Source organism: Centropristis striata, chromosome 4 (assembly GCF_030273125.1).
Source record: "Centropristis striata isolate RG_2023a ecotype Rhode Island chromosome 4, C.striata_1.0, whole genome shotgun sequence".
Classification (NCBI taxonomy): domain Eukaryota; kingdom Metazoa; phylum Chordata; class Actinopteri; order Perciformes; family Serranidae; genus Centropristis; species Centropristis striata.
In genome coordinates, this window is record NC_081520.1 from 5,761,212 (window position 1) to 5,788,465 (window position 27,254).

The 27,254-nt window shown below is 38.4% G+C and overlaps 1 protein-coding gene across 1 annotated transcript; it reads right to left on the reverse strand.

The window, feature by feature from the left end:
* Positions 1-2,529: 2,529 nt before the first annotated feature.
* On the reverse strand, positions 2,530-27,123 carry sgpp2 (sphingosine-1-phosphate phosphatase 2). Its single transcript, XM_059331542.1, has 5 exons — positions 26,601-27,123; positions 23,619-23,780; positions 14,220-14,399; positions 7,535-7,624; positions 2,530-3,096 (listed from the first exon to the last, which is right to left on the reverse strand). The coding sequence occupies exons 1-5, from the start codon at positions 26,826-26,828 to the stop codon at positions 2,551-2,553; spliced, it is 1,206 nt and encodes a 401-aa protein (XP_059187525.1). The 5' UTR covers positions 26,829-27,123; the 3' UTR covers positions 2,530-2,550.
* Positions 27,124-27,254: the final 131 nt, after the last annotated feature.

The window sequence follows — 27,254 nt, forward strand, 5'->3', positions numbered from 1 at the left end:
ACTGATGCTAGCGACGCTGCTTATTACAGCTACAAGAGTAGCCATTAGCGTATCAAAGCTAACTCAAAATTGTGGTCACAACATTAGCTAACATTTCATAGCGGAGTTACAATCGTGCCACTTCAGCACATTGCAGAAGTTAGCAGAAGTAAGGGTTAAAAGTTATTACAATGTAAAATTATTAGTTAGTACAACTTACAGTTGAGTTGACAAAAATCTGAATTCAGAGTTGAGCAAACTCAAAAACAGAACTTAAAATATTTAGTTTAATTGTCCAACTTAACATTTTATAGAAGTTTGTTGCCTTGAAATTTTGAGTTAACCCAACTTTTCTTTTTTTGCAGTATGTAGATGCAGCGATAAAGTCTTCCTGAGCCCATGTTATAATGTCCTTTTTGGCTTTCACTTGCAGAGATTTCTCTGAGTCTTTTAATGACGTAATGGACTGTAGATGGTGAAATCCCTACATTCCTTGCAGTTGTGAGTTGAGAAACTGTTGGATTATTTGCTCATGCAGTTTTCCACTAAGTGAACCTCGCCCTATCCCTGCATGTGAACAACTGAGTCTTTTCGGGGATCACACTGCAAAAAAGGTGTCTAAAAACAAGATAAAAACACTAAATCTGATGGAAATGATCTTGCTGCATGGACAGATCATTTCACTTGACAAGATTTCTTAAGTTAAAATTATTAAATCTAGAAATAAGCATGTCGAACACCTAAAATAAGAAATAACTCTTTAAACAAGATAAACTATCTAACACTTCTAAATCTAAAGTTTTTTTTATCTTGGTAAGAAACAAATAATTCACAGTGCACTCTGCTCGGGCCAGTTCATCGCTGCTTGTAGCTTTAATTTATCTTGTTTTAAGACTTAATTTCTTACTTTAAGCGTTCAACATGCTTATTTCTAGATTTAACAATCTTAATTAAAGAAATCTTGTCAAGTGAAATTATCTGTCCCTGCAGCAAGATCATTTCCCTCAGATTTAGTGTTTTTATCTTGTTTTTAGACACCTTTTTTGCAGTGCTCCCTCTGTTATTAATAAACCATGTTTACGTGTGAAATGTGCATTGAAACCAAAGTGGTGTTTTTTCTGAGCATTTCACTACGTTCCCAGTATTTAAGTCACAACTTAATATGAAATATGTTACTCTACCCGGGTCTGACCCAACTACTTGTTATTCAGAAGACTTTTTTGAGAGAAGGATTCCACATGAAACAGGCGGCCAAGTCTTCTAGTGATTGGAAAACCCTGCTGGTTTTTCTTGAATCATGTTGGCTAAAATGTGACATTCTTATGAAAAGAAAATGCATGTAAAGCGGGCAACATCGTATGATAAACTGACGTGACCTTGATCATTTTTGCTGACATCGATTAGTAAATAATGTAATTACTGTGACAGGCCTTCAGGTAACAAGTACATAGACTTTGACTGGATGCTTCACTGTCAATTCAAAGAGAAACTGTTGCAGTAGCTAGTAGGCTCCCATATAAAAGTGAGCTGTGCCAGATAACAAGCTGTCTTGTAAATTAAGTCTGACAGGTGCTCCGGCATTCCTCCAAACTCTACTGTAGCGAAGGGAGGTTAACTCTTTCATTACTGCACTGCTCCTGAACACAATAACCAGGCCTGGCCTGTTATAACCTGCAGAGCTAAACAACTTAAGGGATAAATAGAGGTGCAATTAAATGAAGTTTCAGTTAAACTGGTTTTGATAATATTTCCCTGACTGGTACAAGAATGAGCCTCTTCTATTTGAACCAGTCACAGGGAATCTACATGTGCAATAACAGTTTTACCGCCTTGACTCCACTCTTCAAATAACGATCAAACTGGGAAGTCATAAAAAGTTCATTGCTACGTGAGCAAAACATTTTTATTTGCTTTCAGCTCAGTTACAAGTGCACTCTTGTGAATCATTCCCAGCTGGAGCTCTTTGTAACAAAGTTAACATGTAAAAAAAATGTCATCTGATACACACTGAAATAAATACGAGGTACATTTTAACTAAGTTCCGATCATTATGCACATGTTGATAGTCAACCTGGTCTCACAGAAATCCGTGAAATAGCCACGGATTTTGCTTAACTCAAAATCCGTGGAATAGCCACGGAATCGCTCAAATTTCCGTGAAACTGACACGGATTTCGCTACAATGCAAATTAATGACAGTCATATCCCGTGGCTATTGGTTTGTTCAAAGTCACGTGACTTTCAAGGTCCCGGCGGTCAGAACAAAAAACATGGCGGACAGTTCTCTCATTTTTAGTGAAAAATCAATATTTTGACTTAGTTTCTGCATAAAAATGGATTTTGATCACATTTCTAGCGAGAAATATATGTTTTATTTTCTAAATATTCACTCAGTGAATGTACATAATCACTTTGTATGTTGGAATAGCAACGGGATATGACTGTCATTAACTTGCATTGTAGCGAAATCCGTGTCAGTTTCACAGAAATTTGAGCGATTCCGTGGCTATTCCACGGATTTTGAGTTAAGCGAAATCCGTGGCTATTTCACGGAGACCATGTTGTGATAGTTCATAATAGCCCCAGTAGAACAAAGAATCTGTTGACCAGTATAGAATTGACAAGTCCAACAGCTGTGTAGGTGACAAACTTATACGGCACTTCAATTTCTCTTCTCCTCCTGGCGCTGTCGTCACTTTTTGGCACTCTGTACCATGAATACAGCACCTGCAGACTCAGTGTTTTTACTACCTGCCGAGTTCCCACTAACGCTACACCTCCCACAAGGAAGCGGGCAACACTTCGTGCCACTGCAGCAGCTGTCAGTGCTGGGAGGGGTACAGGTAGCGCCCCCTGGGGCTCAAACGTCTGCCCCAGCTGCTCATCCACCCAGTATCCCACAGAGCACCCGGCTGCTACTCCGAGGATGGTGGTGGTGTCCCCCCGTGTGGTGCTGTAGTGGTCCAGCTCTGGATACGTGTAGCTGAGGAAGAGGGGCAGTGAAAACCCAACCAGAGGGGAGATGAGGCTCCTGAGCTGGAAATGGTCAAATGTTTCCCAGTATGGGTAGGTGATGAGCAGGAGGACAGCTGAGATTAAAGCCCCACAGATCACATCCTGGAAACACAATCATCACAACACGTCACCAGAGTGCAACGGAAAGTTCACCTACTGCAGGGATGGGCAACTTAAATGCTGCAGGGGGCCACAATTTTTCATGGACACTACCAGAGGGGCAGATATAGGACCATGCACTTAACCAGATATGATGAAACTGCAATTTTAAATATGTTTACAGTGCAGAAACTTAACATATTTCATGCTCAAATGCATGTATAACAGTATAAATAGGAATACAAAAGGTTTGAAGCAAATAAAAAATAACCACTTAGTGGCCCTCATTTATCAAACGAGCGTACGTCAGAAAGTGTGCGTAAAGTGGGCGTAAGATGATTTCTACGCAAGGCTCGGCATTTATCAATTTGGACGTGAGCGGAGGGTACGATCAGATCTCAGTCTGCTCTCAGCTCGTGTACGCAGGTTTGAGTCAGCGTGAAGTCCACACGTCTGAGTCTGAGAATTGATCTTAGACTATTGTATCGATGCCTGGAGCTGATAAAACTCTGTGGTGTTTTGATTTTTAATAGTGACAAAGCAAAACATGTTTAGACTACATAATTTATCATTAAAACATAATCCATAAATAAATAAACCCTGCGATCGTGAAATTCTTTAAACAGAATACCAGCCGAGGATATTAAATGTTGTTGTCTTCTGCTATTAAGCGTTATCCAGCTCCGACACCGGAGCGTCAGCGTCTCCTCCACCAGCGGTTCTGCCCGCATAGAAACATTTCCAATCAGCGCTGCCACACGCTCCTCTCACTAGGACATCATTATTAGTAAATGTAAAGAGGTGAATAATATATCTCCATCATAATAATAGCAATATTCGGATATTGTATAGATTATTAAGCTTTATATATCACGATGTAATTACTCAAACCTCGCCGGGAGTTTAATAGTCCGCTACTCTGCTGACAGCACCACTGATTTCCTTCTTTTTCACTTTTTATGCTGCCAAACAAAACTAGTTTGTTGTGTTGCAGCTGTTGGACGTCAGCATTTCACTTTCTGACTGAGAAATTCCTCTTCTTTTGGAATTAAAACTTACTTTAAAATACCTCCTTCAACCAAAAAGCTGAAACCTTCAAAGTCCGTGCTCCAAATGTAAAATATTCACTGAACTTGTTTGAGTTTATAACTATAAGTACTTTTATTTCATAAACCTCCGTCGCTGCGTATTTCTTTAATATGTCTATATTGCCCCTATTGTTAATTGTAACGGTGCACTTTGCTAATAAAGCTGAGTTTAGAGGGTGAAAAAATCCTCTTTTTGGCCGTATTGCGCCCTTCGGTGTTGTAAACTCTGAAGGCGAGTCTTCTGAATCAGGTATATATTAGGGCGTGGTATTTAAATGACGCTTGTTTCGAGCCGCCACATTTATCAACAGCCGATCATTCTCACGCTGTGATTGGAGAGATACGATCGTTTGATAAATCACACGTGAACCCTGACGTAAGACGAAATATACACTCAGATCTGCGCTCGTCTCTACGCTCGCTTGATAAATGAGGGCCATTGTGATTTCTTTTTTTTTCAGTGCAAGAACAGCAGACCAACATTAATTGCAAGAAGTAATTTTGTGCATTTTTACACTGCACTTTTAAGATTTCATGCTCAAATGCATGTAGTTGTACTGAGGGCCACTTCAAGTGAAGGTGCGGGCCGTATGCGGCCCCCGGGCCTCCTGTTGCCCATCCCTGACCTACTGTATCAATACACTGACTACAGAGATCTACTTCATAGAACCCCACTTTAAAAAATCCCTTGAACCAAAAGCTTTAAAGGTCAGTACTACTTATGTGTGTGTGTGTGTGTGTGTGTGTGTGTGTGTTAGTGGAATGTGGGGACCTGAGTCATTGTGACTTGGACTTGAGTTACTATTTTTGACGACTTGAGACTTGATTTTGACTTGGAAGTTAAAGACCCATGGTTTGTTTTGACTTGAGATGTGATGATTTGAATGTCTTGTCTGTGTATATTTCATGTTTTCAGTTTCATGTGACTACTAGGTGCCATGGCTAAAGGAAACAGGTGAACTGTTGAATGCAAGACCTGCCCATCAAAGGTTTCTGTCTACAACATGATTCATCAGAATCAGTACGAATCTGTGAGGGCTCATGTAAGTGAAGTTACCCTTTAACTTTGATCAGTTTTAAGATTTCATTTAATGGTGAGCCATTAAATGGACTTAACTTGACTTCCTTAACCCTCTGGGGTATGTGCATATTTGCCCTTTATATACCACATAATATTTACTATAGTCATGTTTGGTATTTGGTATTTTCTCAGCACAACTTCAACATGATCTGACTATTATTTTTTTTCACTTTAACCCACTTTATTAATATACTGAGCCCAAAAATCATGAAATCTGAAACAAAATTTTAATATTTGACAATAAAAACCACAAATATGCTCAAAGAACTGTTTGAGACCTGAAAAATGTAAACATAGGTTACAAATATGAACATATGAAGGTAAAATTCAAATATAATAAAACTATACATAAAAAAAATACCATATAAACATATTTATTTATAGGAACAGTGTTAGATGATTAGACCCCTTTTTTCCATTTTAACTAAATGCCACGCCTGCCTCGTCCCATCCTACTTAAACACTTGAATAAATATTTTTGTACTATCAAATTAAAACGATCATATCTTTGGTTTTACATGACCTCGGAACATCAAAAGACTGGAGAAAATTTCAAGTCTGTAATTTTGAGTGAAGTCGATAGCAGCGATCCATGTGACCTCGTTTTTTTGTTACGCCCCCAGAGGATTAAAGACTCATGGCTTGTTTTGACTTGAGATGTGATGATTCAAATGTCTTGTCGGTGTTTATTTTATGTTTTCAGTTTCATGTGACTACTAGGTGCCATGGCTAAAGGAAAAAGTTGAACTGTTGAATGCAAGACCTGCCCATCAAAGGTTTCTGTCTACAACATGATCCATCCCTTCATCACTTGACTTGCTTAACCATCTGGGGTCTGAGCATATTTGTCCCTTTATATACCACATAATATTTACTATACTCATGTTTGATATTTGGTATTTTCTCAGCACAACTTTAACATGATATATATTATACGTATACTTTAACCCACTTTATTAACATATATTGAGCCCAAAAATACACAAAAACATGAAATCTGAAATAAAATTATACTATTTATGACAATAAAAACCACAAATGTGCTCAATGAACTGTTTAAGACCTGAAAAATGTAAACATAGGTTACAAATATGAACATATGAAGATAAAATTCAAATATAAAAAAACTACATAAAAAATTACCATAACAGTGTGATCATAGACCCCAGAGGATTAAGAAAAAAATTACTTGGGAATTGGCCCAAACAACATAAGTCACATGTCTATATATTAGAGAGTTGTAGAGGTGCTGGTCGGTGAATATCAGTGTCATCAGTGCCAATATCATATGGTCAGTGTATATCTATATCTATATATACACTACCGGTCAAAAGTTTTAGAACACCCCAATTTTTCCAGTTTTTTATTGAAATTCGAGCAGTTCAAGTCAAATGAACAGCTTGAAAGGGTACAAAGGTAAGTGGTGAACTGCCAGAGGTAAATAAAAAAAGGTAAGCTTAACCAAAACTGAAAAATAACGTACATTTCAGAATTATACAAGTAGGCCTTTTTCAGGGAACAAGAAATGGGTTAACAACTTAACTCTATGGAGTCTTGGGCTATTTTGTCCATTTTTGAATTCTTTTCATGTCTTTGTAAGTCATTTTGTGTCTTTTTTTTTGGTCATTTTGTGTCTTTTTTTTGGTCATTTTGTGTCTTTTGGTATCTTTTTTTGTCATTTTGTGTCTTTTTTTTGACATTTTGTGTCTTTTTTTAGTCCTTTAGTCCAACATAAAATGTGATTTTGAATCTTTTTTTTACTTTCAAAACACTATCATGCTCAATAAAGAATTTTAAATGTTGCAAATGTGCATTAATTTCAGAGTACACTGAGACATTAAACTGCATAATTTTCAATTAAATTCTGGAAAAGTTGGTGTGTTCTAAAACTTTTGACCAGTAGTGTATATATATATATATATATATATATATATATATATATATATATATATATATATATATTATATTATATTATATATAATATTTTTTATATTTAAAGCAGCTGTTCAGTGATGAGGTCATCCTGATTGATGAGTGTGGTCTTAGACATAACTGATTTACTAACTTGTATAATGTTATATTATGGCTTCAAGATCTTCAAATGACATGAAGGCAATTTAAAGTGTCTGCTGAATTAAAAGTCTTGGATCAAAGCCTCAGCCAGACAGTTTAACCAGACACAGATATGAATTATGAATCCTGCATTGAGCCTGAATATTTTATGTGTGTGCGTGTGTGTGTGTGTGTGTGTGTGCAGGAGGGACTAGCTCACCAAAACTGAGTGCATGCCGGTGTAGAGGCGGCTCAGACACACCAAAGATGACACCGTCAGTGCGATCAGCAGCCCCACCTCGAACTGGAACTGTGACACAAAAACATGCATGTACATTTTTAACCAGCAAAGACATGTCGCTACATCACACACACACACAATGACACACACCGCTCCCTGATTAAATCTGTAAACGTAGAATGTTGTTATGCCCCTAAAATTCCAAACATTCTTCAGTGAGAAATTTTGGTAACACTTTCTATGAAGACTACATCTATAGTGCATTATGAGCGCATTCATAGTGAATTATAATGCTCATTATAATCAATCATAATGCATTATGACTGCACTCATAAACACATATAAAGCTTCATGATGCACTATATCAACAGTTATAAATATAGCTTATAATGACTTATAAATCCAAGTGTCTTATGAGTGCTCTTGACTGGTTATAAACTACAGGCTGACTGATGAGGCTTATAATACATTACAACTACTCATACCCCTCTATACACACACCTCAACAATCAATTGTTATAAGGACTCATAGGATGCCATAAGTAGAAATAAATGATCAATGTATGCTTTAAGTAAAGTGAGGTTCATATAGACGCATCTATAATGCAGTATAGCTAACAATGAAACACCATGATTAGCTATACTAAGTCATTATAAGCTATATTTATAACTGTTGATATAGTGCATCATGAAACTTAATATGTGTTTATGAATGCAGTCATAATGCATTATGATTGATTATAATGAGCATTATAATTCACTATGAATGCGCTCATAATGCACTATAAATTTTTTTTTGTCTTCATTCTTTTTTCCTGTTAGTTTGTGATCAAATCATTCACTCGTCACTCCTCTTAACGGTGACGTAGGGGTTGACGTTCTGCCAGTCACCGAGTCACTGCTCCTTTATTCCTCTACTGTCTCTCCATCCTCTCTGCCCTCCCTCCTTTACCTACGGCGGCAGGTTTTGTTCCCCCCTCCATTTCAATAACAGTGAGAAGAGAGGCCTTGTGTATTCATTCACCTCCTCCACCCTCCCTCCTGTCCCCCCTCCTCCTTTCTGCCTTTTTTCCTGTGTCTTTTCCTGTCTTTTGCAGCTGGAAGCCTATTCAGTGGTAGTTCATGAAGAGAGGGTTTTTTTGAATAGCCACAAAGGATGCCAGGGACAGGAGGGGGTCACTCTGTGATTGACTGTCGTGACCTTTGACCTGCTCCGGGAACCGGGCGAGCTGCCCCGAGGCCTCGTGGTCATTCAGGAGCCTCTGCAACAGCCTGCTACTCATCTATAGCATGCTTTTTTTTCTTTCAGGGGAATCCCTTGAGGAATTTCAGGCCACAGTTAAGTGCTCTACTGTACACAGGGTGTCTCAGGGGTCGAGACCAAGGTTATAATAGTTTTGGATTTTTCATCAGTTTTAGTTTTTAATTTCGTTGTGAATTTTTGTTTTCAAATTCAGTTAGTTTTAGTTAGTTTTTAGAGTGAGTTTGCTAGTTTTAGTTTATTTTTTATTTTTTTGAAAATGCTTAGTTTTAGTTTAGTTTTTATTAGTTTTAGTGTTAGTTTTAGTTTTTTGGTAATGGGTATGTGCCTTCATTTCCTTTGGTTTATCCATCTTAGCCCCAATAAGGTTATTAACTCTTACAGTTCGGGGTGTTTTTTATTTTGGTTGAAGTGTAGACATCCCAGTCTCAGTAAACATATTTACCAATGTGTTCCTGCATGTTGAAATAGAAACACTGGAGTATGTATGAAAAAAGTTGACAAAGACGAAAACTACAGACATTTTCACTATAATTTTAGTTAGTTTTGTAACCACACAATACAGTTTCAGTTAGTTGTCGTTTTTTTAAAAACTTTTTTTTTTTACCTTTTTTTTTATTTTTTGTCTTTTTATCTCTAACGCTGTTTTGGATTGAGTTTTTATTACTATTTTATTCTATTTTATTTTATTGTACAAATACTGTTTTTAGTATTTTATTGTTTTCATTGTTTTTGTTTATACCTATTTGTGTATGATTTATTCTATTTTAATAACTGTACAGCACTTTGGTCAACTGAGGTTGTTTTTAAATGTGCTCTATAAATAAACTTTGACTTGACTTTGATTTTTATTTCAGTTAACAAAAATGGTTTTTCAATTTTAGTTTTCATTATTTTGTTAGTTTTCGGTAACTATAATAACCTTGGTTGAGACCAGGACGATGGAGGGAGAATAGTTGACACGATGTGGCCACAAATCAGTGTGACAGCTGTTAGAGGCTGTAAACCATCTGAAGGTTGCAAGAGTCCATTAAAACACTGCCTGATTAAGACAGCCTATGATTGAGCCACTGACTGTTTTATTGACTTTGCAGTCGGACGTGAGAGATAAAGAAGGAAGAGTCTGGAGGAGGAGACGTGGACTGACAGTCATTGACTCAGTCGAGTCCATCAGGGGACCAAACAGCAGCTCGACGGGTGTGGCTGATGGTGACTGATGGTGACTGCGGGCCCCGCCTCTCCCTGCCCATTGTCCAACAGCTCAGTGAGGACGATGTGATGGACAGCGGGGCCACGCCCTTCATCCCACTCAGCTACCAGCGAGCTGGCTGCCATCCATCCACACACTCCCACGCAGTGGCCGTTCTAGACCAATTTTACTGTGGGGGCCAAGGAGGGGCCAGTGTTTAATCAGAGGGGCACATTAGCACATGAAAAATGGCAAAGATGATATTTAAGTATTCAAAATCTTTGAATGTCTTGAAAAAGACACAAAATGACCAAAAAAGACACAAAATGAGAAGACAGAATAACCAAAATAAAACCCCACAGAAGACATAAAAATGACAAAAAAAGACACAAAATGACCATAAAAAGACACAAAATAACTAAAACAGACACAAAAAAGACACATAAATGACACCAATGACAAAAAAGACACAAAATCACCAAAAAAGACACAAAATGAGAAGACAGAATATCCAAAAAAAAAACCCCACAGAAGACATAAAAATGACAAAAAAAGACACAAAATGACCATAAAAAAGACACAAAATAACTAAAACAGACACAAAAAAAGACACATAAATGACACCAATGACAAAAAAGACACAAAATAACAAAAAAAAGACACAAAATTAATAAAAAAAGACACAACAACAGACACAAAATTAATAAAAAAAGACACAAAAAAGACACAAATGACCAAAAAAGACACAAAATGACTTACAAAGACACGTAAAGACATGAAAAGGATTCAAAAATAGCCCTTTAAGACTCCGGGGAGTTAAACTATTATACAATGTTCACATTCTGGGTTCCTTTTGTGTACAATGAGATATTGTTTGAACAAAAAAAGGTTAGAATTGTTCCATTGTTCATTGTTATAAATTGATCATTTTATTATCAATTTGACACAGGGGCCACAGCAGGGGCCAAAGGCTTCTTCACAGGGGCAGTGGCCCCTGGAGGCCCCTGTGTAGAACTGCCACTGCTCCCACTGCCTCACACTGTTTAACATTTTGATTTGAGCGAAGCAGCTCATTCACATCGACTCATTTAACACCAACTGGTGCCTCGCTCATCTTAAAATGGAATCCATAAAAATCAATGGTCATTTAATAGCACTGTTAATGAGATATTGTCAAAATTTCAGTTCAACATCCACTTAGCCTGTTCTTCCAAGTTCTAATGAGGTGTAAGTCGATCATTTGCAGCCTGCGACAGCGCTGATATTATTTTTCCTCGTACTGAGTAGTGTAACCACTGACTCTCCTCTCACAGTTTTAGTAATAATATCACAGATGCAATGTACAGTAACAGTTATTGCCTTCTCTAAATATCCGACTGACAGTGGCGGTTCTAGACTAATTTTACTGTGGGGGCCAAGGAGGGGCCAATGTTTAATCAGAGGGGCAAATTAAAAAATGTCAAAAATGATATTTAAGCATTCAAAACCTTCATTTTAGCTAAAATTCTCATATTTGGAAGAACTACATTGATTGAAACACTGAGACTTACCAACATTAACAGTTATTTTTGTACAACTATGACATTTCTCATTTTTGTGCAGAATTACTTTTTTTTATTTTGAAAGTGCAGTACAGTGAGAATGATATATATATATATATTATATTTAGCTTTTATTGCACAATTAAACTATTATACAATGTACACATTATGGGTTCCTTTTGTGTACAATGAGATATTGTTTGAACAAAAAATAGGTAAGAATTGTTACATCGTTCATTGTTATAAATTGATCATTTTATTATTAATTTGCAAATGTAAAACCGCCACTGCTGACTGATGTTGTAGTTTGTAGAAGTTGCTATAAACCAACTGCCAGTGGTGGAAGAAGTATTCAGAACAAACTGAATAATCTCCTCAAACTATTACTGATAAATTGTCAAGCATAAACACTGGATTGATTTGAAAGTTATTGTACTTGAAGTTGCACTGTGCAACTGTATTACTGTATTATTATTATTATTATTGGGACTCAGTATTATTGGGTTGGGGGCAAAAAAATCAAGTCTTGTGTCATGTATTTTACATATTTAAATACCTATTGTACTACCACCACACTATAAAATTATTCCACTACAAGTAAAAGTCCTGCATTTAAAACTTACTGAGGTAAAAGTACAAACGTATCAGCTTCAAAATGTACTTAAAGCATCAAAAGTAAAAGTACTTGTTATGCAGAATGAACCCACTCAGATTGTTTATATATATATTCTAAATATATTATTGGATTATTTTATCAATATGCGATCTACCAGGTGTGTAGGCTACTGTGGGTGGCAGTTAAGGCGAGGCTAGTGACAGAGCTCAGATTGAGAATGTTTTTTTCAGGTTAAAATACGGGAGATTTACAGGAAAATACTAATACTGGAGGATGGCGGGAAAGAAGGGTGAAATCATAGACTGTATATAAATAATGGCCGTAGTCACCGTGACGTCACCCATTGGTTTGTGGCCCGTTGGAAGCCTCGAGTTCAGCATTACACTTGTTGCCATCTTGTTTCCGATACGGGGAGCAGACCATATCTGAACTGTGGAGGAGGAGAGGGATCTGATCACTGACTACAGCCTCTCTACACCTCAACCTGACTGAGAGAAGCTGCTGCTAATTCATGTTAGCATTAACTGGAGCATTAACTGGGATGTTAGTTTTGGCAAAAAAACAAACCAAAATGTATGTTACTGACCTCAGAAAACTGAGCAGCGACTCCTTGGAGTGTCTGTTAGTCCAACCAAACGCTGAACAAGACATTTTTACTGAACACAACGTTCAAATAAACTATCATTAAGTGAAAATACAGTGAAAGCGTCAAAGTTATGAGGCCAAATCGGTAAACGTCCTTTTTTCTATCTATATAACGTTATGTATAACTTTATTGACACGTTGCCGTGGATACGCATTGTTCTCCTGATGACGGCTCGCCTTGTTAGTGACCTGTCAATCAAAGGTAGCCCCGCCCCAAATCATACGATTCTTTATCTTCTATTTTCTTCTAAATGGGGCCATTATTAGAACTATTAACATCAGATTGTCTTGAAGAAGATTTTTTACTAGTGATTGAGACCATAGTGTTGTCCTGAGAAAAAAATTCTGAGGTAATTAATCAAGTGAGAAGTTTTCAAATTTTGCACTGAAATGAATGGGCAGATTTTTTTTGCAGCCAAACTTAGCGCCCCCTGCTGGAATTTTCAGTAGAATGCAGCTTAAGGTACTTCCTGGTTTGCCTCCATGCTCAGACACGGAGGTTGCTGCCTGGGTGAAATACGGGACTTTCCCGGCCAAAACGGGATACTTGACAGGTATGTACTAGGAGGATGCCACAATGTCATGGCAGGTGCATCGCTCAGGACCCAGAATGTGCAGTGCTGAGTGTGAAGTTGTTTGGAGGACAGGTGCTCAAGACAGATGCAAGCATCAGCACTGATGGCTGAGCAATCAGCCTGTTCCAACCAGTTTTAAAGGCCCCTGTACTGGTTGGACAAGTTCCAAACTCCACTGACTCCCTGTAGATGACTTTGACCCTGCCTCACTCAATGCTGTGACCCATTTTGGACCCGAGCCAGTTCCATTTGCTTTGTCGGAAGCAGAGCATAATAGATTTCCATAATACAAATGCCATTACTATTATTACTATATACTGTAATATACTACTATTATTATTATTATACCGGCCTTATTTATATATTATTATTATTACTATTATTATTATATATCATATTATTTTACTTATTACTTTATTTATATTTTTCATTTTATTTTTATATTGTTATCTATTATTACATATTATATTATATATATTATATACTGTACTATTATTATTATTATTATTATTATATAAGATCTAGTCACTATAGCATTGTTGCCATCATATCACCAGTTTAATTATTACCATCATCTGCCAACCATCCTACCAACTGATGTTCTTCTTCTTAACTTATTAAGTGTCCTTGTTCTCTATTCTGTGTTTTTTTCTATTGTTGTTTTTATTTATGCTACCTCTATCTATCTATCTATCTATCTATCTATCTATCTATCTATCTATCTATCTATCTATCTATCTATCTATCTATCTCGTACTCATATTTGTGAGTAACCTCTGTACCTCTGTTATTTCTTGCAGGTTTTTCTGTATTTATTGAGTTTTCGGGGATTATCACCTGAAACCTGGACTGAGCGCTCAGTAAAACGGTGAAAGAGATGGCGGTGGCGGCCATGGCGTGTGTGGACGGCAGCCCGTATTCAGCATCGACACGCGTCTCCAGCTTGACCACGGGGGGCGAGAGAGGACGAGGCAGCTTCAGCACATCTTTCATCACCTGGCCGATATACATCACCAACTGCAAGAGGACAGAGGACATATGTGTCTTAAAAAAATAAGGTACCAACAAGTTTCTCATCATATTCAGATTTATTGTCATTTTAAGGAACTAATTCTGAATTAATACTAGGGCTGGGCGATATGGCCCTAAAAGAATATCACGATATTGCAGGCTAATTTTGCGATAACGATATTCTTGACGATATTAGGAAATACTTAAAAAGGTATAGAAAATATGATTTTTTTTTGTCTGTATAAATAATTAAAAATCTAAAATGTAGTTTGAAGTGCAAATCTCAACAGTTGCCAAATACAAAAAAAATACTCTTGACTCTTGAGTATGAGCAAATAATAAAAATAACCATTTAGGGGTTCTGGGGGGCATATTTTAATGACATTTTGTAAAGGAGAATAAAGGTTCTTCGATGTTTTATTTAAGGCATCTTATTTTGACAGTCTTCTTGTAAATTCTGTGGTGGATTCTGTTAACACACTGTGCTCTTATTTTGAAAGCTGCATGTATTTAAAACAAATTTAACTACTACGTCAAGAAGTAAGAACGTTGTGAATGTCATGATATGCATTTTTTTTAACCATAAATAAAATATACCGATATTATTGTGAACGATTACGATATGGCACACCCCTAATTAATACATTTGAATTTTTTTTTTTTTCACCTAATTTAAAAGGATGCGTATTGCAATTAAACAGAAGAAAAAAAGTGCAAAAGATGCCTGCAGTGTGCTGGCCACAGAAGCACATTTAAGATGGAGGAAGATGATGATAAAATAATGAGAAGAGGAGGCAAAATCCTGATCAGGCTATGCTCTAAAACTTACTGCACAGTCTTATAAATAAGTAATCACCATCCCCACTCCACAAAAAAAGAACTGTACGAGAGTGGAGACCCACCCTGGTATAAAGTGCAGATGCTGCACTCGTACAGAAACAAAATCTATTGTAAGAAACTGAGAATTGAAGAAGGCTGTGCTTGCTGACGCAGCGTCTTCAGCCGGCAGGGTCAGACATAGGGCTCCTGACAGGATGACACACTCGGTGCAAGGTGTGTGTGTGTGTGAGGAGTATAGGTATTAGTGTGTGTGTGTGTGTGTGTGTGTGTGTCCTGCCAAATGTGCTGCCTATTCTCTTTCATGAGATCCCCAGCGGCCCTCGGAGGGGCAGCCTGCTCCAGCTCCAGGTTTATTTAAAGCTCTGCCTTGTATATTTAATGAATGGCTGTCTTAGTGAGGAGCAGGGAGGCAGCGCGCTGAGAGTGAGCAGGACACTAATGTGTGTGTTTAAGGCAGAGAAAAGAGAGGTTGTTATTACCATCTCTTCTGACACTGTAATCACTAAATGCTTGTTACCATGGCAAATGAGATAAAGAAAAAAGTTTGTCTGCTGACCCGCTGGGTGCGGCAACTTGTCGAAATATAGAGGTGCACAAAAAGTTGTTTCTCCCTTCTGCAATAAGACTCTATAATTCATCTACCTCTGCCAGAACCAACATTACTGAAATGCACTAAATCTACGCACGACACATTGCTATGTTATTATTATTATTTCTACTATTCTATTATTATTTCTACTACTGTTATCATTATTATTATTATTATTATTATTATTATTTATACTGTTGCTGCCATTACTATTAGTATTATAGTACTGTGATATACTACTATTGTTATTATTATACCGGCCTTACTGGCCTTATTATTATTATTATTATTATTATTATTATTATTATTATTATTATTATTATTTATACTGTTGCTGCCATGACTATTAGTATTATAGTACTGTGATATACTACTATTGTTATTATTATACCGGCCTTACTGGCCTTATTATTATTATTATTATTATTATTATTATTATTATCATATCCTATCCTATCATATCATATTATTTTATTTATTATCTTATTTATTTTATTTATAATTATTTTATTTATTTTTATTTTTATCATATTGTTACTATTTATTATTACATATTATATTATATATTATATACTGTACTTGCCAACCTACCAACTGATTAACTTCTTAAGTGTCCTTGTTCTGTTCTGTGTTTTTTTCTTTTATTATTTATATTAAATACTACTATTATTTTTTATTATCTATCTATCTATCTATCTATCTATCTATCTATCTATCTATCTATCTATCTATCTATCTATCTATCCATCTATCCATCTATCCATCTATCCATCCATCCATCCATCCATCTATCTAAAGAGTTAATGTTGTATAGTATTTTTACTACAACTATACAACATTAATAAATACATCAAATTCGATTTGCCAACAAGGGAGGACATTAATTCTCCAACTGGTACATCCGGTAAATATTATATTTCATACATTATTGTATCACTAACGTAAAGCAGTTGCTTGACTGAAATACTGTTGATTTGCCATGAAAACTGTTTACTTGGTGTTTTTTAGTCATGTTACAACCGTTTTAGTCGTGTTACTGTTCAGTTGTAACAGCGGGCAGCGACCTCGACTTGTTTTCTCAATTTAAAAACTTTATATGGTTTACGATAGCAGATGCATGTAGGTTGTTTGCTTGAAAATATCAAATCAAATCAAATCAATCAAATCAAAATTACTTTATTTATCCCCGAGGGTAAATTCACTTAGTCTGGTAGAATCTCTGTTAGAATGAGACAGCCTGATGGCTGTAGGAGAGAAGGATCTTTTGTATCTCTCCATCCTGCAACATATGTAGGTCAAAAAATCCCTGAGTAAAAAAGTGAAAAATGTTAAACTGCTGTTGTTTAATACTTACAGAAACAGAAATGAGACTAATAGTTAAGCCACATTAACAACTCTGTCAGGCTCTTGTTTAGTAATGAAGTGCATGAGCTAAATGCTAATGCAGGCTAACATGCAATGGCACTAGCCCTTTTCATACTGCGCTTCTGCAAAAGTGACGCAACGAGCTCTGCCGTCGTTTTGAATTAGGTCATTAAAACTGATTCTGAAACAGCGTGATATTGGAGTCTCCAGTCTGTGAATTCACATTGCAATCTGGCATCGTGGAACAAAGTGTGAGGAGACAGTAGTGGCGTTTAACAGCAGCAGCAGCAGTACGTGTTCAATATGTGACGGCAGCCGCAAGTTAATTTAAAACAATGACGGTGAAGAAGTGCATGTCGTGTTTCTCTCTGTAGAGGTTCTACAGACTCAGAAAAGTTGTTCTGCATTTTTCTGAACAAGATTTGGTAACTGTGGGACTCAAGTGAGTGGCGTGTTTCTGATGATACGCTCCACTTCCTCTCCTATTACCAGAGAGTTGGTTAAACAAATAACATACGTCATGTATTTTCCATCTTGCCGGCTCCAAGAGTTCACCCTGATTAGCCTGGTGCGTTTCAATGGACGGATCTCATTTGCCTAAAGTTGAGGTTGAATTGAGATTATGAAAATTCATAAATGGCAAGTGGTCAGTGAGCTCTCTGGGGAGCGTGTCTATGTTCCCTGGGTCCTCTGTTCCCCTCTTTGTATGAGACTAGGGAACATAGGACCCTTTTTCTCCGCTTTTCCCAAAAAGGGTCCGATGTTCCCCGGTCTGTTACTTTTTCCACCATTACTGCTTAATTCCATGGCAAATAGCCCTATGTAGGCCTACGGGCTGTTTGACGCGCATATGCAAATAACCTAACCCAACCCTAAAAGGAAAAAGCTTAGCCTCGATGCAAGACAATTTGATTAGGGGTGGGAATGTACAAACATGAGTAATCCTAGATTGATTGAGCAGAAAGTAGCTGCTGTGCAAATTTAAGTTTGGGCTGCTTGAGCTAAGGTGGGCCATGCGATGGTAGGCCTTCTGGCCATGCTGAGAGTCTACCGTAAATATTGATAGATTGCGGGGAACATAGGACCCTTTTCCAGAAAAAGGGTCCTATGTTCCCCAGTATGTATTGCTACAGGGGAACATAGGACTCTTTTTGGGAAAAACAGGAACATAGGACCTTTTTTCTAAAAAAGGAACATATGTCTCTATGTTCCGGGGAACATAAGGATGACCCCGCTCGCCGGACCCTATACATCATGTATTGCACAGCTGGATCTCCTGCTCTCTGTAGAAAAAGATTGAATCTGTCCACTTCCCCTGACTCCAAATCCAGGCACTAAATTACAGCACGTAACTCCTCATAAAAAACAGAAATCTTCATTTCTACATTTCAGTTTGTTTACAGATTAAACAAACAAGCTGGAGTTTGTTTGTAGTGAGCTTTATAGGTACTGGTAGCATACTTTGGCTGGAGTCAGTTGAGCAGTTTCCAACTTCCCTCAGTGTTCATGCAAAGGTAAGCTAACATCCTTCTCTAGCTCCATACTCTCTAACTGAATAGTCTAAATCGCCCCAGACCTAAAATACAACCATAGGTTTAAAAACACTGTATGGACATAACATAAAGGGAGAGGAAGAGTTAAACCCTCCAACAATAATGTATTGTGGTCCTCTGGTCGTACATGAATATAAAGTTTACTATTCCAATATCTGCATCCATCTACACACACATGCACCCAGACAGAATAATCGGTACCATGAAGCAGACAATAAACAGAGGACGGACAATGGTGAGCCCATTTAGCACGTCTGACCCTGTCCATTCACCACCACTTTGTATTCATACAACAGGCCGTACTGTGTGCTCTTCCCCCTCTGCCTCCACACAATGAATCTGCCTACCAGCTCAAGTGCCTGCATGATATGATACCCCCGCCCCGCCCCCTGCACACCATCAACACAAACATTACATTCAACTGCCCCATGAGCCAGTGTCTCATTGGTGTCTTTGTACAAGTGGCATCAAAGGACTGACCCAGTACATTAAGGGGAGAGTTAAAGACAGGTCAAGACACACACACACACACACACACGCACACGCACACACACACACACACACACACACACACACACACACAGATAGTTGTGTTTGTGCGTGTTTTCTCATGAATCAGTGCATTGATTGAGACCAGGGCAGCTTTGGACTTTGATCTGTCAACATGTGGATCAGTGTGTGTGTGTGTGTGTGTGTGTGTGTGTCCCTGTCCGTGTTTGTGTGTGTGTGTCCGTGTCCATGTTTGTGTGTGTGGGTGTGTGTGTGTGTCCGTCCCTGTCCGTGTTTGTGTGTGTGTGTGTGTGTGTGTGTGTGTGTAGGGGAGAGGAGCTACAGGTGTATGTAGAGACCACAAGATGCTTGTTTTGTTTCACAGCATCATGATAAATAGTTATTTTAGTTACTAGTTCAATTTTTTGTGATGTATCACAGAATCAAATTACTCCCCAACAGATTATACTCTTGGGGTCAATTCTAAACATGATCTGTGCACACTAACAGTAACATATTTGAGAAAAACAGCTTTTTGCTTTCTACAGATCTTGGTTTTTAACAGTAAAGCTACTTGAAGTTTAACTTTACTGTCTGTTAAACTCATCAGAAGCATATAATGGAAGTCCATTTGTACAATGGGTATTTTGGGAGTCATGCTGCAGCCTGCTCTCATGAACCAAGATATGCAGATATAGTTCCCACATAATATGACTGTGGCGCCAATATACCAAATCCCCACAGCACGGTTCCTGTAATTTGCTGAGATAGCCTTAATGAGGCAGCAGAATTTCTTCTGGGTCCAGTTTTAAAGTCGTGCTCAGCCATTACCGGCCTGCTCATTGACTTATAACCCTCCTATGTTCTGAAGAAACTGGTATTTATTGCTTTTCCAGAGTACCAGCTTTTGTATATTTTTGGCTCTGCTAAGCAGGACTTCACTTTTCCATTAATACAAAGAATTAGCTACTTCACAGCAAATGGCACAACTCTACTGAATGATACGGCACGGCTCTACTCGACTTCAAATGCTCTTTTTTTGTTTTTTTATTGGCAAAAGTTATGAATGGTACCTGGCACAACATCGGTGGAGGTTTCAAGGTGGAACTGAAACACTGCAGACCACTGATTGGTCAGAGAAAAATGTTCAACTTTCACTTGTGCAAAAGCGGACATACTGCAAAAACTGCTATTTTTAATTAGCCAAGCTACCATCATTAGCAACCGCAGCTTTTTTTATTATTATTTTTTAAAATTGGCAGCCAACAAAACTTTACGACAAGCAATATCGCTATGCACAGTGTAGTCCAGAGTTCTTCACCGAGGGCTAATGCTAATGTTAGAATGGGTCAAAATGTTTAAATAGTAACATTCCCATCAGACCAAGGTTATTATAGTTAACGAAATGACGAAAACTAGAATTGAAAAAACATTTTAGTTAACTGAAATAAAAAAGATAACTAACTGAAACTGCATGTGTGGTTACAAAACTAACTAAAACTAACTAAAATTATAGTGAAAATGTCTTTCGTTTTCGTCTTTGTTAACTTTTTTCATACATAATCCAGTGTTTCTATTAGAACATGCAACACATTGGTCAATATGTTTATTGAGACTGGGATGTCTACACTCGAACCAAAGTTCAATACAGCTGGAACTGTAAGAGTTAATAACCTTATTGAGGCTGAGATGGATAAGCCAAAGGAAATAAAGGCAAAATTTATTATGACCTCTTTGAATCTAGCACCCAACACATAGCCCATTACAAAAAAACTCAAACTAAACTAAAACTAATAAAAACTAAACTAAAACTAAGCATTTTGAAAAACTAGAAACTAAACTAAAACTAGCAAACTCACACTAAAAACGAACTAAAACTAACCGAATTTGAAAACAACAACAACACTAAAACTAATGAAAAATCCCAAACTATTATAACCTTGCATCAGACTCGGGTGTAGCTTGTGAGTATTAGTTCTTGTTACCTTCAAGGTATCAACCGAATCAACCCAGTACCAAGTAGTAAGATCAAACAGTGTCACATCAGTTACTTTTTTCTTTTTCTTTATACTTGCACTTGTTTTGGAAGTGTCTCCATCTGTCGTCATCACTCTTTTCTGCTGTTTTTCCTGTTTTCTTGCAATGCCAGCAGAGACAAGGAAAAGGAAAGCTGCTTCACACTAAAGTGAGCAATTCTGTTGCTGTAGCTCCGTCTACTGTGTCACTAACTGTGCGCTGCGTGTGATTCTTCCTCATTTGGCGGTAGATAGGGATTTAGCAGACAGTTATTTAAATAAAATGAAAATCAGGAATATTAATTTAATCTGAAGCTCATTGATTCTTAAACATTTTTGTCAATGGTTTATATTTGTTAGAGCCATTTTGTACATTGTGGAGAAGCTGCTAAATAATTCAGATTTGTATTTCATAAGTTTATAGTTCTTTATTGAGGTTGTAGGAATGCCTATTGGTTCATAGGAACTGCACTCTTCTTATTGGCTGAGATGTGTGTAACGTCATAATTGCTTACTTTGTTTTAATTAGGATTATGGAGACGAGGAGAGCACACTAGTTTTTGACCGTGCTTATAATTATTATTATTTTTGGATTGCTGCAGTTTATTGTTTGTAATGCTCAAACGAAAGGTTTTCAATAAACCTTTGAAAGAAACTGTGGGATTTTTTCTGCTTAAGACACGCGTCAACTACATCCTCACGCTCCATAATTGAAGTGTGCATTTCAAGTAAAACTAGACGGAGCCACACTAACAATATTTATTTGGGTTATTTGGGTAATATTTATTTATTTGGGTTATTTTCAAGAATTTTTCAACTTTTCAAAAATGTAGTTATAACGGCAGTACAAAAACATCAGAGAGCACAGTCTCCTTGTAGTGATAAGAGGGCAGGGTCATGTGACAGTCTTTTTATTCACAGAAGAACATCATATTGTGACGCCGAGCCTTCATCCCTGATGGCTGTTTCAGGGTCATATAGCTGAAGAAGTTTGATCCTCTGTGAATAAAGAGTATTTGTCTTTGAATATGACCATCATCTGCCATCATTAGTGAAAACTTTACATGCAGTTCCTTTCTAAACACGCTCCACATCACAGCGTGTGCCCTCTATCTACAACTTGAGCTTTTAAAATTCCAAACAGCACAGTGGGTGCATGATTTGCATAACACTATGCTACAATGATACCATACAACACAGCAATGTAATTCATGACCATATGGTTAATGACAGCTATTGTTCTCTAAGTCAACCAAAGTCACCCTGCAAGTAACAGCAACAGATCCTCGTGTCCTTTAAAAGACACGAGTGTACGTGTGTGTATAATGAGCGTGTGTGTTTGTCAGTCATGTGCCTGTAATGTGTTTGCTCATGCATAAAAGTCTTAATTTGCATGGGTGCACTTCAGATGCTGGCGTGAGTTGCCAGTTTTGTGTGAGACAGAGAGAGAACGCACAGCCCTCCGTGAACCTTAGATAACTCCACCAGCACAATGGCAGGGTGCTGTTAGAAGTCCCAAGTGCGGGGTGATGCGCCCCGAGGGCTGACAGACCAAATGTTCGGTCCAAAGAGAGAAAAAGCTCAGAGCGCAGATGAGGCCAATAAAACACTCTGCTGGTAGACCAGGGGGAGGAGAACACAGAGCAAAGCTGGTAATGTCTAACTAGAGGGAGGGCAATGAGTGTGTTTAGCAGGCGAGGCAGGGGAGCACAGGCATGTGTGTGTGTTGGTGTTTATGTGAGAGGAGTTCACACAGGGGCCTGGTGAAGCCAGGATGCCAGAAGAATGGTGTCTCTGCCCCTGGGGGGCCAAACAAGGGGGTTCAGACACAGGGCACCCACCAAGCGCCCGGGGCGGGGACACAAAGGGCACAAAAACACACTGCCCATTACACAGAGTGCAGGAGTGAGGCTGCATGGCTCCGTCTCTACAAGTGTCACACACTCTCCTCCTGGGATCACATTTGACATGTTTTCAGGCTCTCGTGTCATAATGTGCTGGATTCTGTCACAATAAACATCTAAAGGGGAGATCCTAGCAGTCTTTTTTTTTACTAATGTGTCCCCATGTGTGGCCTCTCACCATGTCAAGGGCCACCAGTCAGACTGGCCCCCAGGCCTGGGGATATATGAACATGGTGGTGTCAGGGACAGGTCACTGGAAGGGGGAGAAAGGATAAAAGGAGGTTGAAAGGTGAAGAGAGGGAGATGAAGAGCAGAGAGAAGAGAGGTGACATTGTGGAGCGAACAGGACATCAGGCTGAAGCACACACACACACACACACACACACACACACACACACACACACACACACACACACACACACACACACACACACACACACACACACTCTTTCTCTCTCGCTGCCACTTACAGTCCACATATTGACGAGTCGACGGCACAGAAATGGGTCCAGGCTCCAGTGTATGCAGGGCAGACAGGTGATGTAGAAGATTTCATGCCCCAGGCCTGCCGACACCAGGAAGAGGAAGTGCAGGAGCCAGTTCCTCACCTCATACTGAGGCGTGCTGCAGCCCTGCAGAGAATCAACACAGAATATGACGGAAGCTGGAGCCTAAAGATGGCTACTGCAACTGTATCATATCTTATCTACCATCCCATTTTTGCCACTTCCTCACTTCATATATTATCATTTTATCCACACAGCAGGTCAACTGTTTGGATATATGGATTTTTCTTGTACATTCAGGCCAACTCAATTTTAACCCAGTACTTGAGTTGTCACGATACAAAAATTTTCAACTCGATACCGATACTCAGGAAAATATTCGATACTCGGTACTAGGGGTGTGCCATATCGTATCGTTCACGATAATATCGTGGGGGGGGGTTTTACGGTTAAAAAAAATGCATATCGTGATATTGGCAACGTTCCTACTTCTTGATGTAGTGGTTAAAGTTGTTTTAATCACAAAAAGCTACTTACTCCCTGTCGCTAAACACATGCAGCTTTCAAAATAAGAGCATGGTGTGTTATCAGAATCCACCACAGAACTTACAAGAAGACTGTCAAAATAAAATGCCTTAAATAAAACATACAAGAACCTTTATTCTCCTTTACAAAATTCATTAAAATATGACCCCAGAACCCCTAAATGGTTATTTTTATTATTTGCTCATACTCAAGAGTCAAGAGTAAACGTTTTTGTATTTGGCAACTGTTGAGATTTATACTTCACACTACATGTTAGATTTTTAATTATTTATACAGACTAAAAAATATATCATATTTTCTATATCTTTTTAAGTATTTCCTAATATCGTCAAGAATATCGTCATCGCAAAAATAGCCTGAAATATCGTGATATTCTTTCAGGGCCATATCGCCCAGCCCTACTCGGTACCATTTTCGATACCACAAGGATAAAAACAAAGACCCAAAAATTTAACTGAAATATTTTTATTAACAAGAAAAATGCAACATGTAAAAATGAACAGAACAACAGGTTAAATATTTGTAATAAAAAACAGTTGTGCAAAAAGAAACTGCCACTATGATAACAAGCTTCAGATACTCAATACTTTTGTGAGTATGGATACTTTTGACAACCCTACCCAGTACCCAAGTTATGAAAGTAGCAAATGTTCCAGCACCCATCTGTATGCCCGGGTGTATTGGTCCTAAATTGAGGTGTGGTCAGCAAATTGTTTGCACACTGCTATCTTGAGGGAGCAGAAAGTGATTGCGCCTTTGACAAACAAATAACTGATCTAGAGTCAACGGTGTAGTAGTTTTCTGTTATTTAAAGGGTGCACTATTCAGATAATAAGCACTGACACAACACACATACACTCTGCTTGTTACACACACAAGGACAGGCAACAGTGATCCTCCTCCTCAGTTAAATAGATTATGGTGCATTTGCTCATCTGCAGTAAAATGGAGTTGTTGATGTGACAGAGGACTGGGAGACCATGAAAGCAGAAAACGTCCACCATTTAAACAGAAATGTGCCAGAAGCAGGTGCCCCTACTTAAGAGACTAAATACAACTCTGTTGCCCCTTGCACCTTACATTTTGGCGGGATAATGCACTGTTTAACTAGCAAAAGTGGAGTTGGACACACCCCAAATGGACTTTACACCATGTTCTATAGATTGTTTAAGTGGGCCCCTACTATGCATCAAGCTCTAAAAATGCTGAATCCTACATTTTCCCATAATGCACAGGATTGGACAGACTTTCTGTTTATTGTCTGAGCCCAACCCAAGAAAGCCCAGATGACATCATTATGACATAATCTGGGTTGACAAAGCTTTACAGGTTGAATAGTGTAGTGCCTGCAAACTGCAGTGTCCCATTAAGAGTTTCAAACAACAACTTATTCATCTCCATCTCAAAAATGTTTTGCATTCATGTACCGTCTATATCTGATCATTTTGCAGCTATTGGAGCTTCATAAGCATTTGTAGAAAATTGAAATAGCTTTTTGTAGATTATTAAATATTAAAAAAATATTAAAACATGTCCACTCTGCCAAGGACCCCCGGATCATGTACCTGGGCTTGACTCTAGACAGTACTATTCAAAAGAAGGACTTGTAAAATACTGATCCTGGCATGTAAAAAGACCATGACAAGCCCAACACAATGGCTGGATATTGTTGAGGAGATCTATTCGATGGAAACACTGACGTATTATCTCAGAATGAAAGCAGGGACCTTGGACCAGCGGTGGCATAAATGGAATGTGTACACAAAAAAAGTTGGGTCAATTACTCAGTAATAAGTATGAGTAATTGACCGAATGGACAATGATAAAAGCTGCAACTAGAGTGGTGTGCCCCACTCCTACCCTTTTTGTTTTTATTTTCTTTTAACTTAAGTTTACTCCATTTTTTTTTACTTTACTTTCTTCTTTACCTTTTCTAGTTGTCTTTTTGGACATTTGTATGTTTTTGTCTATAGCTAAAATGCAAAATAAATAAAAAGTTTAAAAAAAAAACATGTCCACTCTGAACAATATAGAAGCTCCAATTAATGCACAGTATCAAGGGATCCTAAACCAGCCCTAATAAACTGTTTGCATAAGAAAAGGGAGACACAGAAGAATGTAAACAACACACAGCATGTCTTTGTGCAGATGAGGATCTCAACACCCAGACAAACGAGAAAAGCCAGTCACAGTTGGGTTTGCACAATCTTTTCAGTAAATGATACAGTCTAGTAAACCTGCTACATGTTTAACACCTACTTCCTCAAGGTGTTCTAAAATAATGATAACCAGAACTTTAACACGGAGTTTATAACTTAAATAACCTAATAAATAGGCTAAAACTGTGTGGGAATCAAATGCAAGATACGTTTTAAGGTTAAAAAAAAAGCTGTAACTTACACTGACAGTATGTCCATTCTCCTTGTATTCATAGTTTGAGTTCTTGTCCTGGTGGTCCCATTTGCCCTTCACCTGTCCACGTGGTCCGTCTGAGTGGACCGGGGTCGCAGCCGGAGCGCGCGTCCTGTCCCGGCTCTGATGCGCGGCCTCGACCAGGAAGAGTCCGCATCGTCTCTGGAACCGGGCCACCAGCTCCGAGTCATGGAGGTAAGCCAGGAGCTCCAGCATGTCAGGTGGCAGCGGGCTGGTGTGTGGACCTGTGAGGGATGAGGGTGCTGTGTGTCCGGGCAGGGCGCGGATCTCCGTACAGGTGCGGCTGCTGTGCGCCACAGGTGCGCGCAACGGGGCGGGGCTAGAGGGGGCTGAACAGGTAGTCCGACCTTTACACCGGGCTTGGTCAGCTGGTATCACAAAGAATTTACAGCAAGAAAAAAAGGAAGATTGATTTTATTTCCATTGTGTATATTTACACGAGTGAGAACTGAAGCAAGGCCTATAAAGTGGGTCAAAACCATTCAGTTATAATAATTAACATCGCATGTGTGGCTGTGTGCAGTGGCGGTTCTAAACCAATTTTACTGTGGGGGCCAAGGAGGGGCCAGTGTTTAATCAGAGGAGCACATTAGCACATTAACAAATGGCAAAGATGATATT

What these genes read in the sequence shown, in the direction of transcription:
- sgpp2 (XM_059331542.1), bottom strand. Translation starts at nt 26,828, where the DNA reads ATGCTGGAGCTCCTGGCTTACCTCCATGACTCGGAGCTGGTGGCCCGG. An exon ending in AGAATGGACATACTGTCAGT is followed by an intron (nt 23,781 to 26,600) that starts GTAAGTTACAGC and finishes GATTCTCTGCAG; the next exon opens with GGCTGCAGCACGCCTCAGTA. An exon ending in GACTCGTCAATATGTGGACT is followed by an intron (nt 14,400 to 23,618) that starts GTAAGTGGCAGC and finishes GTCCTCTTGCAG; the next exon opens with TTGGTGATGTATATCGGCCA.